This window comes from Cariama cristata, unplaced genomic scaffold (assembly GCF_000690535.1).
Source record: "Cariama cristata isolate BGI_N322 unplaced genomic scaffold, ASM69053v1 scaffold8874, whole genome shotgun sequence".
Lineage (NCBI taxonomy): Eukaryota > Metazoa > Chordata > Aves > Cariamiformes > Cariamidae > Cariama > Cariama cristata.
Window position 1 is genome coordinate 50760 of NW_009611194.1, and position 19461 is coordinate 70220.

At 43.0% G+C, this 19461-nt stretch overlaps 1 protein-coding gene across 1 annotated transcript in view; it reads right to left on the reverse strand.

Annotated features, from left to right (window-relative positions):
- HTRA1 (HtrA serine peptidase 1) overlaps positions 1-19308 on the reverse strand; it is a 33723-nt gene extending 14415 nt beyond the window's left edge. Inside the window, exons 1-3 of the mRNA XM_009698147.1 lie at positions 19248-19308; positions 2793-2892; positions 2255-2459 (exon numbers count right to left, since the gene is read on the reverse strand). Coding sequence (XP_009696449.1) covers positions 2255-2459; positions 2793-2892; positions 19248-19308 — 366 coding nt within the window. The remainder of the gene's footprint in view (positions 1-2254; positions 2460-2792; positions 2893-19247) is intronic.
- Between the last annotated feature and the right edge of the window lie 153 nt (positions 19309-19461).

Here is a 19461-nt window from a genome sequence, read left to right on the forward strand (position 1 = left end):
TCCCATCCCAGAAAAACAAACAAGCGATACAAGAAGTTTTCCCCAAGTCTTCTCAAAATCATCCTGAGATACAACAGGCAGGGGCCAGGGAGGAACAACACACAAGGTACTGGGTTGTACAACTGAGAAGACACTTACCAAAGGTACGTCAGACCCAAGTGTATACCCATAGTCTACTGAATTTAGAGCGGAGACATGACATTTGATCTCCTGCTACCCAGACGGAGTTGCTAAGCTGACATTATGCGAGGAAGACAGTGGGGGCCTGCTCACCTCCTTCTGCAAGAGCTCAGCCTCCAGGCATTGAGACATTTCCCGAAGTTTCATTAAAATCAACTCTTTTTTTCATAGACAACTGAGTATTAACAAGTCAATTCCTCCCCTTTCCACCCTCAAAAAGAAAAATGTAGCAAATTTGGCTCTATATACCTCTAAGACAGAAAAAGTTCCCTGCCTTAAAGAATTTGCAAATATATATAAACGAATTAGGTTGCAATGCTGATGTGCTGTTTGCAAAACAGGGTCACAACTACATTCAAAAATTAAACTGACGGAAGAAGAAGATGACTATCATTTAATTACACAGCAGTAATTTTTAAAAAAGAAGAGGATCTGCCATGTTGCAAGTCGTAACTAGAATCGCCAATTCCAGTCCTGTTTAGCAGTGGTTTCCACTACAGGCAACTCATCTGGCTGCATTCTCTTTTTTCCAAGCGGCTTCCAGTCTTCCAGGTTCTCCCTTCCCACAAGCAGCTTACCAGGGAAATTTTGGAGCCATTCCTTTAGGGTATCAAATAACATAAAACTCTATGTCTGCTCTCTTCTTAGGTCCTCAAAACAATCTGTCACGTCAGTTCAACGTCTCCTCTCTTTGACTCACCAGCTTCTCTCTTCTCAGAAGCTCACCTTCTTATTGCTTGAAGTCCTCTCTTTCTCACCATTTTCTGGTCTACTTTCCCCACCATGTTGTGCTTCCAATTTTAAATCACTTTTCCAGCTGCCCTTCACTCCCTGCCATATCCTACTCAGCCTATTGCTGCCAGTTCTCATCCTGGGGATCCTTCCCTTTGCTTTGTTACTGCAGATCTGCTTTTGCTTATTTTAATATAAAAATGAGAAAATGAGCAATTGGTAAATGTGTAAATAGGTTACCTCAGGAAAACAGAATTTAAAACAACACGGCAAAAAACATTCTTGATATCGTTAAGGTTTTCTGCCATGTTGCTGTTAAGAAGCTTTTAAATAAGAAAAAAAGAAAGAGCTTTTAAATGACAAAGGTGGCAAGGGAGCAGCAGGAGCACGTCATATCTTGGGTCATCCAAAAGTTCTGCATTAGACGTCTGATTTAGTCATGAACTCTGGCACACACACTTTTGACCTCGCTGGGGAATAGGTCTGAACTAAAACAACACTGCAAGATCTACACATTTTTGAGCCATGTGTTTCAAATGAAACGTTCTTGCCCATTAAATTTGGAGGTCATTAAATAATAGTCCAAACAAGGGAAACCAATGTGAGCAGCACCCCAAGCAATCACATGCACCCAACCGCATCTACATTACACAGTATTTCGATGCAATGTTCCACTTGCGCTACGTTGTCGACACGTGCAGAACTGCATGACAGCTTTCCTGCTGTTGCAGGAGGCAGAATAATGCTGAGAGCTCTATGGCTCATATGGAGGAAGACTACAGATAGGAAGTTGCATTCCTGTTTGTTCAGAAACAACTTGCAGTGCAAGAGTATCTTTCCAAGCTGGCTTTAATTTGCATGTTCAAGATGCTTCCCAAGATATCTTCCATTGTAGTATCTACATCAGTGCGGTACACAGCCCTTCAGAGGGACAAATGCATCCTCTAAAAGCAATTTGTGACTTCAGTATAGGCACACAAGAAAGACTAACACATTCCTCTACCAACCACAAGGGACCATGCCCATTGCTTCTCAGGGGGTGAGTTATATTAGCCAATGTGTGTGTAAACCAGCCAACAAACTATGTTGTTGTTGTTTATTTTGAAGATGCATACAAAAGTGCTACGTACTTGCTTGCACTACACTGAGAGGTGATAAAAGTAACCACTACCAACCACAAACTTGGCTTTTAAAAATGTGTATCCACCTAGCTCAAATATTCTCTATAACTCAAACCACTAAACTACTAGTCTTTCCTTCAAAGATGAAAATTAACAGCAGCTTTTGGAAAGGAGGATACTAGATTAAAAGTAATAAAATGTGTCTTGCTTTAACGACTCACCTGAGCATCTATTTTAATTAGTGCAATGTCAGCTTTTTCATCAACATCTTTAATTTTAGCTTCATATGTTTCACCGTTCTTCAGCTCCACTTTCACCCGGTTTTTGTTGGTGACAACGTGGGCATTTGTCACTATCAGTCCATCTTCTGAGACAATGAACCCTGAACCACTGGCAACAGGAATCTCCCTCTTTGAATAAGGAAGTCTAAAAGACACGGGAAATAAACATTTAGCTCTGCAAAATGTTGAAAGATCACAAATCACTGCAAATAACGCACAGTCAAAAGAAGTTTGGTGGGTTTTAACTCTTTAGGATATCTGCTGTTACTTACTATCATTAAGAAGATAACGCACATGCATTAGTTTGTTTTGTTTGGTTTTTTTTGCCAGGACTCTTAAATTATCTTTAATTCTTCAGCATGACAAATATTTATCATCTTAAAAACCTCTTTGCTATTACATAACATCAATCAACATTTCTGGCACACTGGCAGCTGTTTTCAAGAATACAAAAATCAAAACTGGGCATCTTGTTTACTTGCGAAATAATTCAATGTGAACCACAGCAGGAGCTATCTTCTCCACCACATCTGCAATAAAGTTGTATTTGTGCCGCAGGCTATTAGGATGTTCTTGGCCTGAAATAGAAACAGAAAACATGTCATGAGTTCTTCCAGTGACAGGAGAAGGGTCATTGCAAAACACCTGAATTAAAAAAAGCTCCAGGCGGCTATCTTTCCCCTCCTTAAAAGACATCTGCAGCATAACCCTTGCCTCCAGATTTCCCTTCTGGCTCTTTGCACAGAAGAGGCAGCATGCTTTAGCATTAGGACAACCGGATCCACAAAACCTTCTTGTTTCAAGGGCACTTACTGGGCCACGGGGCAGCAGATCGGCTGCTCCAAGCGCGGCTGTAGGCGCAGAACCCCGTCCAGGCTCCAGCAGCACATCCCACCGCCGGCAGCTCCCGGGAATGAGGCACTGGAGGAGCGCAGGGTTTAATCCACGTCTGCACTGCCCGGCTCTTCCTTTGTGAAAGGGATTTTGTACCCAGATGACTCCATTTCTGCTCTCACCTCTCTCCTGGATGGTCTATTTAGCTTGTATGGCCTTCTCAGATTAAACAACGGGGCTCTGTTCCTCTGCCAAAATGTGCCGCCTTCGTGGTTTTTGAAGTCTCATGCCGCTGCATTTGTAAAATGCCGAGGACGACAAGGTCCTAACCCCAGCGTAAGCCTACAGCAGCTGCTGTGAAAGTTCAACTTGGGCACGAGGTTTGCGTTGCCTCTCCCACCAGTATCCCCACACGGCTTGAACCACCAGCCTCTGCCTGGCACCTAAACGTGGATGCACATTACATAGGCTCTACACAACCACACTCAAGGCATCCCTTCCACGGATACTACCTGTGGTCCATTAACTCCATAGAGCCATGGATCCCATGTACTTTGGAGTTAGTGAACCACTGCCAAGGCTATAAAAGAGATACGCACACAAAAACAATGGGACCACAAAGCTCCGCATTCCTGGGCAGTGCTGTAACACAAAAGCTCATGGTCACTGAGTATTCAAGAGAGGTCACTGGGATTTTCAAAAGCGACTGGACACCAAACTCCCATTGTGGCCAACAGAAAACCTGTCTGCACCATCAGATGTCTAAAAATTTCTGGAAAAAACTCACAATTCTGACACTGCTTCCCCTTCTCAAGTAGTTCAGGGGCAAAACATTTTTATTTTTTTTTTAATATCAGGAGCAACTAAGCAATTGGAACACCCCAAAGAGTTATTTTGTATTTCCCTAGAGGCAAGAAATACCCTCTGTTTTCATTAGTCTTCTAATTTTATCTGATGCATCCATCTCCCGTTATAAAGGCACAAGCCAAATCCGTAATTGACTTTCAGATGAGTATTAATGTGCTGTGCTGCTCCCATCCATCCTTGCCATTTGGCTTCTAAATCCGTCCAGAGATTAAAGCAGTAAGCAGCTTGTGGATGCTGTAAGTGCCTTTGATGGTGTAACAGGACGATTTATTTGCAGAATTGTAGAAGGAGACACAGGACTATCCTACAAAATCATCCCAATACCCATACCTGAATGACCTTCATTATCTAAAAACTAAACTGGAAAACTGCAAATTTTTAAGTACATACTGGAGGCAAAAACCCACAGCAGGAGATTCAGAGGAATGATCTGGGAAGAAAACATTGCTGCTTTTAATACTAACCAGATACTGGTTTGATTCAGAGGTGAACAATGGGTTTCAAGTGACTTACCAAGGCCAACTAGCATACCTAGCACACGCTGCCCTCATGAGAGGGGTGGATGCTCAACCCGAACACTGCCTGATCACTCCAGAACGTGTTTTTTTTCCCATTTATACCCTGTGAAGCATCTCAAGGGCTTTTAAATGCAATCAGTCATGAACAGCAGCCACGGTAGTAACTACATAATCCGCTATGCAGTTTTGGATCACAGTTCAGAGACGTTAATCTGCTTTACAAAGCAGGAACGTTGATCAGGAAACTTGTGTCCTCACCTACTGTTTTCCTCAAAAGTATTCTCTGATTTTTGCATAATCTCTTGTCCTTGGACTTTTATGCCAGAAAGGCATTAAAAGCTTGCTAATTGACAAACATCAATTTACCAAAGGATTTATGTTCCCTTCATGGGAAATATTCGGTATCAAATGAACTATGCCATCGCTATAAAGCTGACAACTGTAACGGGAGTGTTTTGGAAAACTGGTAGGTGAATGAGAACTGCAGTTTGGAAGAATTCACTTGCATTAAACAGGAGCTTTAACAGATTATCAGATCAGATTAATGCGATGTTGGGATAAAACGCCACAGGGCACTACTGTATCCATCAATATACTTTTTGATCACTGTTTATAAAATGATTTCATCTCAGCGATAATGCTCTAGACATTCAAAGGTCACATCCTGCCCTTGAAAAAGAGAGCTCTCACGGGTGAGGGAACTGCACAGTTTTTTTAATGCCTTCAATCTTTTTTTTGCATTGAGCTATTCAAGAAGAGAAAGGATGTCTAAGCTGTACATGGCGAGACTACTAATACTTCGTCTCAGAGAGCTGCCTTCACTTTGAGTCGGAGGCTACAAACACCAAGATTTCAGAAGTGGCAGTATTTTGCGTATAATCCACCTCCTTGCACAGTCCCAAACTCAGCTGCACAGTTAAAAGGTCAAAATTTCATACTCTGAAAAAGTTAGATAATAAATACTGATTCATGGCATACTGACCTAAAAAGCTTACAACTCGCCACGCCTGCCTACTGCTTATGTATTAGGAATTCTTGCATTGTGTAACACAGTTTTGCAACAGCTCTTGAACAACTGCCCATTTAAATGGAAAACATACCTTTTTTAAAGCAAACAAACAAAAGCCAAAGTACTATTCAGATGAACTAATTGATGAATGCTAACAAAAAAAATTCCTATCAACTGGTCTTTACCATCACGTGAACGACAAAAAAAAAATCTGAAGGCTACTGTAAAACTATTAATATGTTGAAAATTTCTTCTATCACTGAGAAAAAGTATCATGGGGGTAGAAAACTGAGACCAAAATGGGCATGTGTGCATGCGTACCATTTGCCCGTTACGTACATACTTAACGGTCACCATAGCAAAAAAAGGGGTTACGGAGCAATGCACACGGGAGCTGAGAGGTGCACTTACCTTTCCTAAAAGCAACTACCAGCATGTAAAATTTTATCTTAGATTTGAACCACCAGCAGGCACAGGCTACTACGTAGAAGCCTAAATTGCCATAAAAATGTCAATAATACAAACCTAATATGAGCAGATGCTCATTCCTCAACCACCATACCATAGTTTCCAGACACCACCAGTCACTGTAGAAGACAGTGGTGAAATTCAGAACTTCTCAGGAGATACTTTCCTCTTCTCTCTAACACACGTTATTTTCCAGCTGCACTGATAGTTCAGGGTCTTAGTAGAAAACAGTTTTAAAAGTGGAATGTGTATCATGCAACATCCTCCAAGTTTTCAGGTTTAAAGAGCTGGAGACTCCGCAGTGGTTCAGTGGACTGTGCTTGACTATTAAGCAAGAAAAGAGTAACAGCTTTAAGTTTTGATTGATGATATGGGTTTGATTATTTAATCCCCACTGCCTGTGTATTCACATACTTATATCTAACCATAATGTCCATCCTAACAGGTACCCCACAAGCAGGTGGTCAGCTCTTTAATTCCATGCTTAAATTGGTCGCCAAAATCTAGTTTTCTCAGTTAAAAACTGCTTCTTTGCTACAACCAGTGTTGAATTCATGAGAATAAACTTCCTCCAATTTTCTGGTCTTTTTTCTTTAAACCACATCTTTCTGTAGTTTTGTCCTTAGTAGAGTTGTCTTTTTTTTTTTTTTTGGTTTTTGTTTGGGGTTGGAGTTTTTGTTGTTGTTTTTTTGTTGTTTGTTCTGTGTTTTGGGATTGTTTTTTTTTAAATCATTGAGAGGTGGGCTTGCATAAAGCCCTAGTTCCTAAATACCTTCAAGCTTTGATGTTCAGATCTTTGCAGACTGTTCCTCTTTCTATTTGTATGCCGTGATTATTGTGTTTTGTAATGTTCTTATTGAACTATTTCACAATGCCCTAAATGCCCACCAGCATGGTTAAGAAACCTTTATTAATGACACTATAAAGATGATTGTTGTGAATTCAGTTAAGGATCAAAAACTGACTCAAAAAAACCCATAAATAGATTACAGCATGAAAAATTCCCAGGGCAACTAATTCTTCAAGGACTTCAAAGGTGTGCGGGCTGTCAGCCCTCAAATGAAAAGGAAAACCTCTGCCAACTGACATTAATAGGGCTAATATTAATAAACAAACTGCTAGGAGCCAAGACAGAATATACCAAGCCATGGAAAAAAGCACACCCGGCTGTAAACAACTGAAATAATTTCATTTCACAAAGATGAGCTAAAAAGCGTATTAAGATCTAGGTTCTGATTAGGTCATTACTCAAAGCGGCATTGACGCTTTAATGCTTACAACTCATACACGCTGCTTTTGGTAATATTTTGAGCTAAACTGAAAAGATGCTTTGGAGATAGAAATCTCATAAAAGTAACCTCTCCCCTTCAGTTGTGTATCTGCTGTTGTGGAAGGTCTTCTTCTCAGCATAGGTCCACCTCTCATGAGAACGGATCTTCACACAAAGCTTTTGGCACATCTCAGTCAGAAACGTATTTTTTTTCCCCATCCAGTCTTCATGTGTTTTCCCCCTTTCAGACAAGGGGGTTCTGCTCTCATCCATCGGGACCAGCTCAGCTCACTGCCCGATCTTCTCTGCTTCCCAGTGGCATCCAATGCATCCAGCCTGTGCTAAGGCAACCCCAACACTCCCATGTCTGCCTTCCACTCTCTGAAGTCAGAACCAACACAATTATCTCATTCAATGGGACTTCTTATCTTAGATTCAAGGAGAGGGAAAAAAAAAGGCACACCCCAGCAAACACCAGCAAGTCTCTCCCACCCTCACTTGGTGTGATCACACCAGGTATCTTCACGTCTTAAGTCAAAAAGTCAGTTTGGAATTGAGCCTTCGATTTCTTTAAAAACAGCAAGAAACTTTCATTCCCATTAAGATTTAAAAAAAAAAAAAAACAAAAACAAACCAAAAAAACAAAACTACTAACTTCCCATGAAACAGTGATCATCCAAGACAGCTGCAACTATCCGTATTTGTAATATTATAACTGTTAAAGAGAATGCTTATATGTAAGTTGCAGGGAGGGTGGAGCACCACCTCCAGGTTCATCATTGAAGATGCTTCATATTGGAAAAGTGCAATGCTCCCGTCCTTCCAGGAGAACCAAACTAAAATATCCTTTGGGTTTCCTTCATCCTTGCACCTGAGCAGCATCACGCTCAGCCGGGAGGGCTGTTTCACCCCTGCCCTGTTCGTCATACCCAGTGCTACCATCTCAACTGGTGGGATCCCTGCTAACATCAGGCTGGTACCACTGGAAGAATACGGGGCTTGGATCCAGGGATCTATGGTTAATCTATCTCTTCCCATTAACTCCATAACGATCAGAAGTGTCTCCATGAAATCCTTGCCCAGTAACACGGAGTATGAGCAGAGCCTCCACAACCTGCTGAAGTTTATGGGCTAACTGAACGTATTAGGCTTTCCACGTTGCGGAAAATAGATGATTTCTTCCTTCTGTACTCGCCGCTTGCTTAACGTTATATTCAGATACACAATCCCAAGTGCATACGCACACCAGGGTCTGAAAGAACAGCGTGGGTTTGGGTTTCTCTGCAGTATGAAACCAGAAGGGTTTAATCATTCACGAAACCTCTGGGCTGGCAGAACCGGTGACTACTAACACAAACCACAAGACTGTAAAGTTTTACTTGGAAAACTTCCACCCTCCCAAATAAAACTCCAGCCACTGGTGTCTGTATAAACTCCCATTCATGTCATATAGGAAAACGTTAAAACCTCTGATGCTACTATGGAAACAAAAACTCCAGCAAATGTGCTTAGCTCACACTGAAAATGGTGGTATCAGCAAGCTCCGCTGGACAGACAGAAGGAAAAAGTGATGTATGGGAATCTGCTGCCATCCTTTTTTTTTTTTTTAAATTACATAAAACTGCAAGCCTAAATATTCCACTTCCTATTCAAGGATAAATTGTGTAATACACCAAAAAAGGATATTACGCAATGAAAACACTACAAAAGTAAGAAACAACACTCTACGTATCGTAGACGATTTGCTCAAGAACAACTTTTAGATCAACGGAGGGAATTTTGAGAGGTCTAAACCACAGCACCTTGCTAATAAAGTTACTATTACATCAGTTATTTTTTCCTTATATAATCCAAGAAGAAACTAAAGCCACTTCACAGAAATCTGTGAAGAAAGTCCGTATTACTGTGACATCCCTAAAAGTAAAAATATTTTCACAGCGCTAAATAATGGAGAGATTTCAAGCATTTTATTCTACCAAACAGTAAACTGCACGAATCTGGTATTCACTTAAAATATTTTCTGCAGCAAGAACCACTGCAAGATTAAAGTGAGGATTTAAAGTAAAATCACTTTTTGGCATGAATGCAAACTTGCAAAGGGAAAATAAAGTCCATTTTCATCATCATAATATTTAGACGATCAATTCTCCCTTGGCAACCTTTAACAAGGGCTCTCTCACATGCACCAGAGATCTTGCAACTAACAGGCTTTGAAATTTGTACTTTCCCTGCTAATCCAAAAGCCTATAACCATTCATTTCAATCACTGGTTCTAAACAAACCAAAAAAAAAGCTGCCAAGCTAAACAAAATAGGGCATTTATACAAAGTCTGTAGCACAAAACAGCTCTCAAATTAATGATAGCACAAAACAGTTTTCAGACCAGTGTGTGGTCGCTCCTATAACATCGCACATTTGAGTACAAAAACGAAGGTGAATAAATTGCACGTTTTAATTAGCATTCTCAAGAAGAAAAGCTGACTTTACTGATTTTCAGGGCAAAGGGTGTGAAAGAGGAGACAAACCCCACCAAGCAGCAGGATGTCCTTGCTGGCGGTGCAGAGGCTGCTGCGATGCGCGGGATAGCTCGGTCTCTGCATCCACCCTATTCCCAGCTACTGAACACAAATCAATGCTTATCCTGGTCAGGGTTTAAGAGGGTAAGTTATCGAAAATGCAAATGCATGAATAAGTAAAAGCAGATATTGGTAACATGTGAATGATCACGCTACATGAAGAGAAGGACACATACAGAGTTCTTCTGCGTTTATAAAACAAGAAAACAACAACAAAAAGTATTTGAAGATAATGAAATTGTAAAGTATAGAGTCTTCAGAGAACTTTGGTCCAGCTTCTTCCTTCGTATGAAACAGACCTCCTAGGCATCCAGTCCCAAGGTAATTCAAGATTTTCTTACCACTGAAAATAATCAATAGTCAATGTCCTTGGGCAACGTGCCTACAGCTCTCTTACTGCAATTTCCTACATAACTTCAGATTTAAACTTGAATTTTTAGCCAAACAGGAACTTTTTCTATCACCTGTCTACAAGGCAGAATAAGGAGTAAATGAATCAGATGCAGAGTATCTCCTGCTGCACCCCAACTACAGAATTGCTAGATAGATGTCAAAATGTTGGAACGTTCTGGAGAAGAAGGAACACCCAGGATGGGTGCATCTTGGTCCTAAGCTGTGTTACTCAGTCTCTATGCTACTTCTGAAAATTAATTTGAATCCTCAGTGTTTTAGATTTATCTTTAAAATGGCCATAATCCCTATTTTATTTCATGGGAATAGTCTCGGGCTTTAGCAACGCTTGCAGAACCTCACAGGGAGAAAATATGTAAATAAAAACTCACAGAAATGCCAGAAATTCTTCTATAAACCAAACGCACCGGCTGCCCCTGCAAAAAATCTCACAATTATAGTAGCAGCCAGCAAAAGCAACAGACTTTCAAGCTGATGAGGCTCAAAAGCAATTGGGCGTAAGCAGGGAGGGCAAGAATCCAGCGCGGAGCGACAGCTCCATCTAACACAACAGGAAACTGCGATCCCTTCTGTAAACACCAGCGGTGAGGTGGGAGGAAACCCAACTTCTGCATAAACAGCCAGGCTGGAGCCCCGGCCCGAAGGAACGCAGCCCTACGAAGGAGGAACACGCTGTTCCCGCAGCAGCATTCCCATATTAATACAATGCCGAGCCCAGGCTCATTGGGGGAGATGTAAAATTAATTGCAAGTCAGTAGTCCTCTGACAAAAGATGCACGGCTCCGGGTGGCCACGCCAGCAAGGCTCCCCACGCTTGCGGTGCCCTGAGTGGGCACGTCGGTCTGTCTAGGGGATGAGGAGGGAAGGCAGGGTGCAGGCAGATGCTCAGATACACACACACATGAAAAAAAAAAGGTGAAGAGCAATTCAGGACAAGGGCAAAGAGTGTTGAGCTTGAAAACATCGTTAACACTAGTCCTGTCTGAACTGGAAACATTAAGAAATGTAAGTCAGGTAGTGATGGAAAAGAGTCTGCGTGATTTCCTGCAGACAGATGAAAAGAATATTTCAGTCAACAGGTTAAAGCAGATGTGGTATTCTCTTCTCTGCAGAGGGCTGAAAATATAACAGATGAGTCAGGAATAATTTCTCCTCTCCTTTTTCCAGCCATGCTCAGTTTACGTCCCTTCCAGCTCAGGTCATCACCTTGCTCTACCTCCCAGCTCCACTCAGCACAGGCAGAGAACCAGCAAAACAACCTCAAAGTGCCTATTAAGTAACAACGACGTGGTAATCCCTATATCCTACGTGTAACCAACAGCTCTCTGATCTTGAAAATTCCTCTTAACATTATAAAACCATTAAGGTCTCATTTTAAGTATGTGAGAAACTTTCATACTGCATCTTTAGAAGAAATCCCTGCTTAAGAGAGGCTTAGTTTCAACTTCCAGGAACCCTGGTATGAAGACACCAGGGAATAAAAACAAGTTCTTGTTTTCATGCTTTTTAAACTTTTTTTTTTCCCCTCTAATGAGAAACCTAAAAAAAGCCTCTTAAGATGCAAGTCTAAAAAAAGCCTCCTAAGATGCTGCTTCTCTGCAGCTGGAGAAGGCACTGATTTCACCATTTTGCTGTGGCAGGCCTGAGAGTGACACAGAGATGATACACAGAAGGATCAAAGCTATAGAAAAACTTCAAAACAATAATAAAACATGCACGCCCCTCCTACTCTGGGCCTTCGTAATTGTACAATACATAAACCCAGTATAACTATATCGCAAGAGCCACAACATCTACGTAACGAACAAATCCTTCAGCCTCTGGCAGTACTTTCTAAATCCCTCTTAAGGATCACTCTAAGAGCATCCAGATTGGTTTTAATGTAGACATCAGAAAACCATGAGTGTTTGGGAAAGGAACCTGGAGTAATGCAGACGGAACTTCTGCCATCCTGTCTTGAGAACTAGAGAAAGGAGGTGGCACCGCCACCCGTGGGACAGCCACCGTCACCCGGCGCCCTGCTCCCCTGCACCTACAGCTTCTCCTGACAGGGTAAAAGAGCAGCAGTTTCTATTCCACTCTCTCAAATATGTGTATTTTTACAATATTTAGAGTTCTAATTATTATATTCACAGCTTTCCTATCAATATTAACTATTTACATAGTGGATTTTTTTATCCGCACATCTATTCTGCTTTATTTTATGGATCATCTGAATACTTTTTGTATTTTATTTATAAGTGATTTCTGCTTGCCCTCTTTTACTGTCTCAATACAAAAGAAAACAAGGGTTAGCCAAGCTGTACCTTTATGGACAGAGGTCTACATACAGATCTCTGATACGGAATGGGCAGACATGCCAAACAGTGCATACATTGTCCTGGAAAAAAGAATGAATCATCCCTTTACCATTACAAATGCTAAAGTATGAGATTCCCGGGGGGTTGTGTTTATTTTTGGGGGTGGGACAGTAGGAGGGGAGAGAGATGTTCAGGTTTCTCTTCCTTATTAGTGCTCAGTTCGCCCACTTCTTTCCTTCTCCAAAATTACTCTCTGTAGATGCAGATCGACAGATCATCGATGCTGTTTGCAGGACGAAGCCAAAACTGCAGTCTGCAAGTTTAAGAAATAGAGTAATGGAAAAGAAAAGTCATGGAAAATGGAGCGGCGATGCTGGCAAGGGGCAGAAAAATGAGCAGGGACTCATAAAAGCTCGGTTTGCTCTCAGCTCTGCTACTGGCTTACTGGCTGACCTTGAGTAAAGCTCTTTATCTTCCCCTGCCCTAGATTCACTATCTGTAAAATGGGGTAACGACACTGGCCCCTGGAAAAATATGGTGAGCTCCTAATGCTCTGCTATATACACTATTTCAAATCTTGGGCCATTGGATAACTTCTGTGCATGGTGACTACATTTAATATGTGTCATTTTATCCGTCAGTTGTTTGTCAATAAAGATACGTGCAAATCCAATTGCTACCAGAAACGTGAAGCGTTTTTTAATTCTAACCACGACCGCTCTGCCTCACCGATACGTCTACTAACAAGTCTGCAAAACTGGATAGAGGAACTATTCACTGCACATCCCTCTCTTCCACCTCACCAAAAAAAGGCTTTACAAGAGCAGGAAAATGGAAAGACTGAAAAACCCCAATAGAATTTGATGGGAAAAAATGACGGACACAAGAACAAGGTTTGGTTAACTAGTAACACAGAAACTTTTAACGGGGTGCCCATAGCATAGCCATAGCCATGCCACGCAGCACAGCCCCAGCACCGGGGCCATTAACACGGCGCTGCTCGCCCCGACGGGATCAGCTACCGTCCTGGTGCCAGCCGGCAGAGCTGGTGTGCAACAAAAGCAGAGGCTAACGGATCTACTCACATGTTACACGCACCTATGTATTTTTTTGCAGTGTGTGTGCATACGCATGCACACATTTTTGTCTGCAGAAACAAGCTCCTGGCAGAGCCGATGCCACGAATTGCACAACCCAGCTGGATTCCAGCCTTGTGCTTCGTCTTACCAGTGCACCAGGGTAGCCGATATTAACCCAGAAATTCAAGAGCTACTCTGTCTGGCTGCCTAATTCATCTCCAGTCACTAAAATACAGCAGCCAAGATTTTCTCAATACGCTAAACTTTAAAATAAAATAACTAGTCACCTGTGTCCTGTCTTACAAGTTTAAGATATTTTAAGTCTCCTGTTGCCTACAGCTATGAAGTCAACATCATCAGTTAGTACAAGATCAATGCATTATTTTATAGCCCTTCAATATAGGGGAGTTGAGACCTATTTTTTAGTTATATTCTTCTCTTTGAGGCAGGCAAATCAATCTGGGAATCACAATGAGCTGTAACCAGAAAGCAAAATAAAGCCTTTTTTTCTACATCCTGAACACAGCCTCCAAAATAATATTAGATATTCACTTGGGCCCAGTTACAAACGCTGTGGGACTTGCTGCCAAGTCCAGCCAGGGATCCTAGAGGCCCCAGCAGTTTACGGGAGTGAGGACTGACTTTATTTACAACAAAAGTTAAGTTCCACAGTACCCCAGTTTCTATTTCTAACGTTGCTTTCTTCCACTCCAAGCACACGTCAATTCACATTTGAAGAGTATTTTCCAGCTTCTCGTATTTCTTGGACGGCAGTCTTTCCTTTAACTGCTCGGGATAAGCTGCCTCCATCACATCCAAATTCTCCTTAGCAAGACTCCTGCTGCTTACTCATAGCTTTAAGCATTCCTGTCCAGTCCACAGGTACCTTTACATTTCAAAGCCCAGAAGATGAAAGGATTGAATCTTTCCTTGTTCCAAATCTGTATTTACTGACTTGACTGTTTGAAGTCTAGAGACTACAGAATTACTGCCGGCTCCCCGGGAAGGAAATCTAGATGTGGAGAGAGGAAAAGGTGAGCATCTTCAGACAAACCACTTCTTACAGCTCCCTCCTTTCAGAGCTGAATACTTGGCTTGGGAAAAGCTTTTTAATCCCACACTTGGGAATTGGTTCTCTTCTGGAAATATGTTGCTATTTATTTCCACTGCCTTCAGCTGCCTCTTTCCTCCCTCCCCTTCTCCTGCTGCTGCAAAAGAGACTGAGGAAAATCAGAAGATCATGACTTTCAGACCACCCAAACACAGCGACTGATGGAGACAAAGGCGGCTAAAAAAATTTAAGAGCACTGGAGTGCTCACTTGTGCATCCAGTTCCTTAACACCTGGTCCTCCCAGGTCATTTTTAACAGACCTGACATGTGCCAAGTAACCTGCGAAGGTCTCCCAATGTTTCTTCAGCACACTGACCATCATGTGCCTGTCATTATCTTCTGGGAAACAGCTGAAAGCCTAGTTCATAACAACAATATCAACTTTCCTCTTGATAAGTATCTGGCTTAGTTCCTGACCCTCCTAGATTTCTCAGCTGAGTTTCTCTTCCTGCCCTAATTATTCATTCCTGCAAGGCTGAGCGCTGCCAGCTCGTTAGCCCTATCCGTACCTGAATCAGGCAGGTCCAGCTACTGCTCTTTCCCATCCTCTCCCGCATGGATCTCACTCTTACGCTGTTTTTGAAGGACTCATTAATGACAAATGGTTTATTGACTGCGGAGGTCCCTTTCTTCTGCCAGATAATTACACAGAGTCACTTGGATGCAATTTCGCCTGGTGCATTTCAAAATACAAAGTCAACCACTTTGCAAGAAACTGAGTTTGAGGGATGGATTTTTTTACCTCCCCCCTCTGCCCGTGTCTCCAGAACTATGAAATGATAACGTGATGAAGAGAAATAGCAAAGCCGGTATCTGTTAGTGATACACACCTTTTTAGAACGAGGAGTTACCTCTAAAGTCACCTCTGCCTTCCCTCCAAAGCAAGCAGTAATGTCCTGCTTAATCTAAATCAGAAGAGCTCACATCAAACTCCAGATATGACATGATGGCGCGAGCATGCCTGTGACAGATGTTAGCGTGCTGAGGACTGCTGAGGTTACGGGGACACCACATCAGGCATAGTAAGCCTAATAAAAATATGAAAAAAATAAAAATCCAGTTCAAAAAGGGGCAGAGGAAAGTTAGGAACTGAGAGCAACCACGAGGAACCACTTTCTTCTGACTCTGGTTAAAGGTGAAAGGACAAATCCAGGTCAGTTTGTATTTTACAGCGTGAAGAGCATCACATGGAGAGAAGGGCACACTGTCCTAAAACGCCTGCCAGCATTTGCTGGGGAAGCGAGGAGGGGAAGGAAGACTGGTTTAAGTGGTGTGTTGAACATCCCGAGACTTCTTCCCCTTGGTCAGCAGGAGGGATTTAAGAGCACCAAAAACATATTTGCAGAAGAAAAAGAAAACATTCTCCCAGCACGTTGAACCTCATCACACAGAATACTGAGGTCTCGTTGCACTGACCTCACTCGTGGCTGTGGGATGGTCTTTACACAGTCACGGTTTCTGCTCAGAGGATGTTCATCTTCTTTCTGCACCTCTCCATTTTCATCAGTACCAACCCACGCCACGCTGCATCAGCACGTGCTCTGCAGGCCTGAACGCCCCGTACCAACATCTCTCATGTCCTTCACGGGAAAAGAAGATTTCTTTTGTGAAAGCTGCAGCTCAGCAGGCCTGCCCAGGCTGATGCAGAAGCGACTTATTGGTCCTGCAAGCGCTCATCTGCCAGCGGTTTTGATAATGAAAAGCAGGACTACATCATCTGCCGGGGGCAGAGGGGAGACGTGCTCAGCGCCAGCAGGATGGGTATCGCCGGTTATGCTGCCCGCGGCCACACCGCAGGAGGGGAGAGCTGGAAAGGGCAAACCCGTCCAGAGAGGGACACAGCGCTAATGAAAGGGGTCGATCGCCCACCGCAGCGTGCGTCACTCTGCTGTCACCTGCCTCGCCTGACTTCGACAGAGGCGAGCCCAGGGAGGGCACGCTTCAGCCCTGCTCCCATCCCGTGCACTCACCGTTCTAGTTTCACCGACGCGTTTTCTGGATAAAAGCCATAGCCGGGCTCTTCCCTTCTCCCCTCGCTGCTCCTGGAGTTTCTCCAGATACGAACCCGTTTTTCCCTTTCTGCACGTCCAGCTCGCAGAGCAACCTGCGGGCTGATCCTGCACCCCAAAGCTCATCGCCAGGGTGCAGGAGACCTGCTCAGCACCTCGGTGCCACCACCCGTCCTCTCAGCATCGTTTAGGGCTGAGGCTAGAGTAAGCTCCGAGGCTTGTGAAATTTTTCTTGAGTTTTAAGACTCGAGATTCCCTTTTTGCATAGGAAAACATCCCCCCTCATGTACACAGAGCCACGGCAACCTTGCCCTGCCTCTCCCGCATCCTCTCAAAAACAATCCCGGTATTTGAACAGATGCGCTGAAGGACAAAAGCAGCACTGGGAGTGGACTGTAGCAGATGAAAATTGAAAAAGACAAAAAGTTTTACTTAATCTTACACAATACACACAATATTGTACTTGACCAGCTACTAAAGTGATGTGAAACTTAAAAAGAACAAACAAAAGTGCTTTCCAAACACTTTCTCTACATCCCCATTCCCTCGGTTCCCTGGGCCATTGCACTGTATTCATCAAATTATTTATGTAGATGTGTTACTATGAAAGCATAAAACTATTTTAACAAAGATAACTCCATCTCTGGGTAGCAAAAGCACTCCCAAAAATGAACTCAAAACACAATTAAAAATTAACAACTCTAGGGAGCCACACATTAGGCAATAGCTTTTCAAAACAGTTCAGCCTGTCTCCAGGGAACAGCACTTTACAACCTCATCTCCATTTCTTTTTATTTTAGGTTATCTACATGTGAAAAAAGCTTTGCTTGCAGCAATGTTTGCTCTGGTCTAGGGATAAACATGTGCTACTGGTTGAGTTCTCTAGCACCTTCCTTTTGTCCCTAGTGATACAGAATATAAGCATCGCTCCAACCAGAGGTGCAACAAGGCAAAATGATTGTCTGGGCGTACACATGATGTATCTACTACAGTGGAGTTCTCCTATACAAGGTCTATATGCAGCCTATGCATTTTCTGTACAACCTACTGGAGGCATGTATTACTCTCCGACTCAAGCACAGCCCAAATTCTGCAAATGTTCAGGAGAAAAGACTGAGAAAACAATATTGGTCTCATGAATTGGCAGTAAAAATCACAAGGCATTATATTAGAGATGGAAATCAGGAAACCGTAGCGTGAAAGCTTTAATTGTCTCCAACGTCAGTAAATGCCAGCAACGTTCCACAGAGCACAACGCAGCTTTGAAACCGAGGGGAAAGTCAGTGGTACAAAAAATTAACTGTATTGAAACCAAAATTTTAAGTTTGATCTGTAATGCAGGATGAGTGTTTTGCCCAAGCTGAACAGATAGTTACTATACATCAGCATATTATTCTGCTGGAGAGATGATGGCTAAATCTGGGAAAAGATTTGGTTTTTAAAGAAAGAAGTGCCGAAATGGTACAATCTATACCAAAAGGATCAATCTTCACTGAAACAGCACTGACTTACTAAAAGGTGACTACCACTTCAGAAATAAAGTCTTAATTCAGGCTAATTTTTACATATTACCCCCTAAGCGTGCTGAACGGCTTGGAAGGAATACGCAGCCTTAGCTTACAAGGTCTAAGCCAGCCTGTATTAGGGGTTGCATCTGGTAAAGGTCATTCCCTGTTTATCCCCCAGCAGGGTTTTGCCTCGCTGTGTCACATCCTGCGCTCATCATTCCTACAAGACTGAACGCTTCACCGGGCTGTTCAGCCCGGCAACTCCATCTGCAGAGCCACAGTTTCATAACCCAGCAATGTGCCTTCATATGGGTTACAAATAATTAGCATCCGTCCTGCAGCTCTGAGTACTCAAGTTACATCCGATTCAACTAAAACAACAACTAAATAATAATAATAATCACGTTGAAGGAAAAATACTACTAGTTATATTGTTATGTCTTGACGGCCACTCCCATCCTCCAAAGAAGAAAAAGCAAGCGCCACCAAAAAACCCAAAACCCTAAAGTCAGCCTAACACACAGTTTAGTTACAAGCATCTCCCTTCTCTAGCAAATCTATTATTAAAAATCAGAGCTCGTCCGCTAAAACAGGCAAAGGCAGCCAAGCTGCCTGCTCTGCCGACATGGACCCGCCGCATTCATTTGCTGCCATCCAATTTTAACAGCTTCTGCGTTCTTGGCTTTATTTCCCAGGGCACTGCTGTGTGACAAAGCGCCTGGACGGGACCGCACTCCGGTATTTCTCCAAACTTTGCTGAAGCCGCACAGTCGGACTCGGGTCCTTGCCCGTACCGGCTCCTGGAGTTTTGCAACCAGCTTCCCCCCAGTTTTGAGCCCAGCATCACTTCTCTGGAAGGCAGGGAGGGAGGGAGGGAGGAGATGTTTAGTTTTAAAGTTGGAGATCGAGTTCTTTTTCCCCTGACACTTGGCAGACGAAGACAAACACTGCATTCTTGCTCTAGTTTCTCACCGAACTTGAATACCAAACTTGAGCCAAGGCCAGCCCTTTTCTTTGGTCCTCTCCTCGTCATGCCCGCCACCAGCCGGGGATGGGATGGACGGAATGAGATAGAATGGGATGGGATGGGATGAGATGGGATGCCTTTCTGCTGCGGAGCTGTTCGCACTGGAGCGACGCGATCCCTCCTCTCTAGACGGGACGCAGCCCGAAGGCTGAGAGCCCT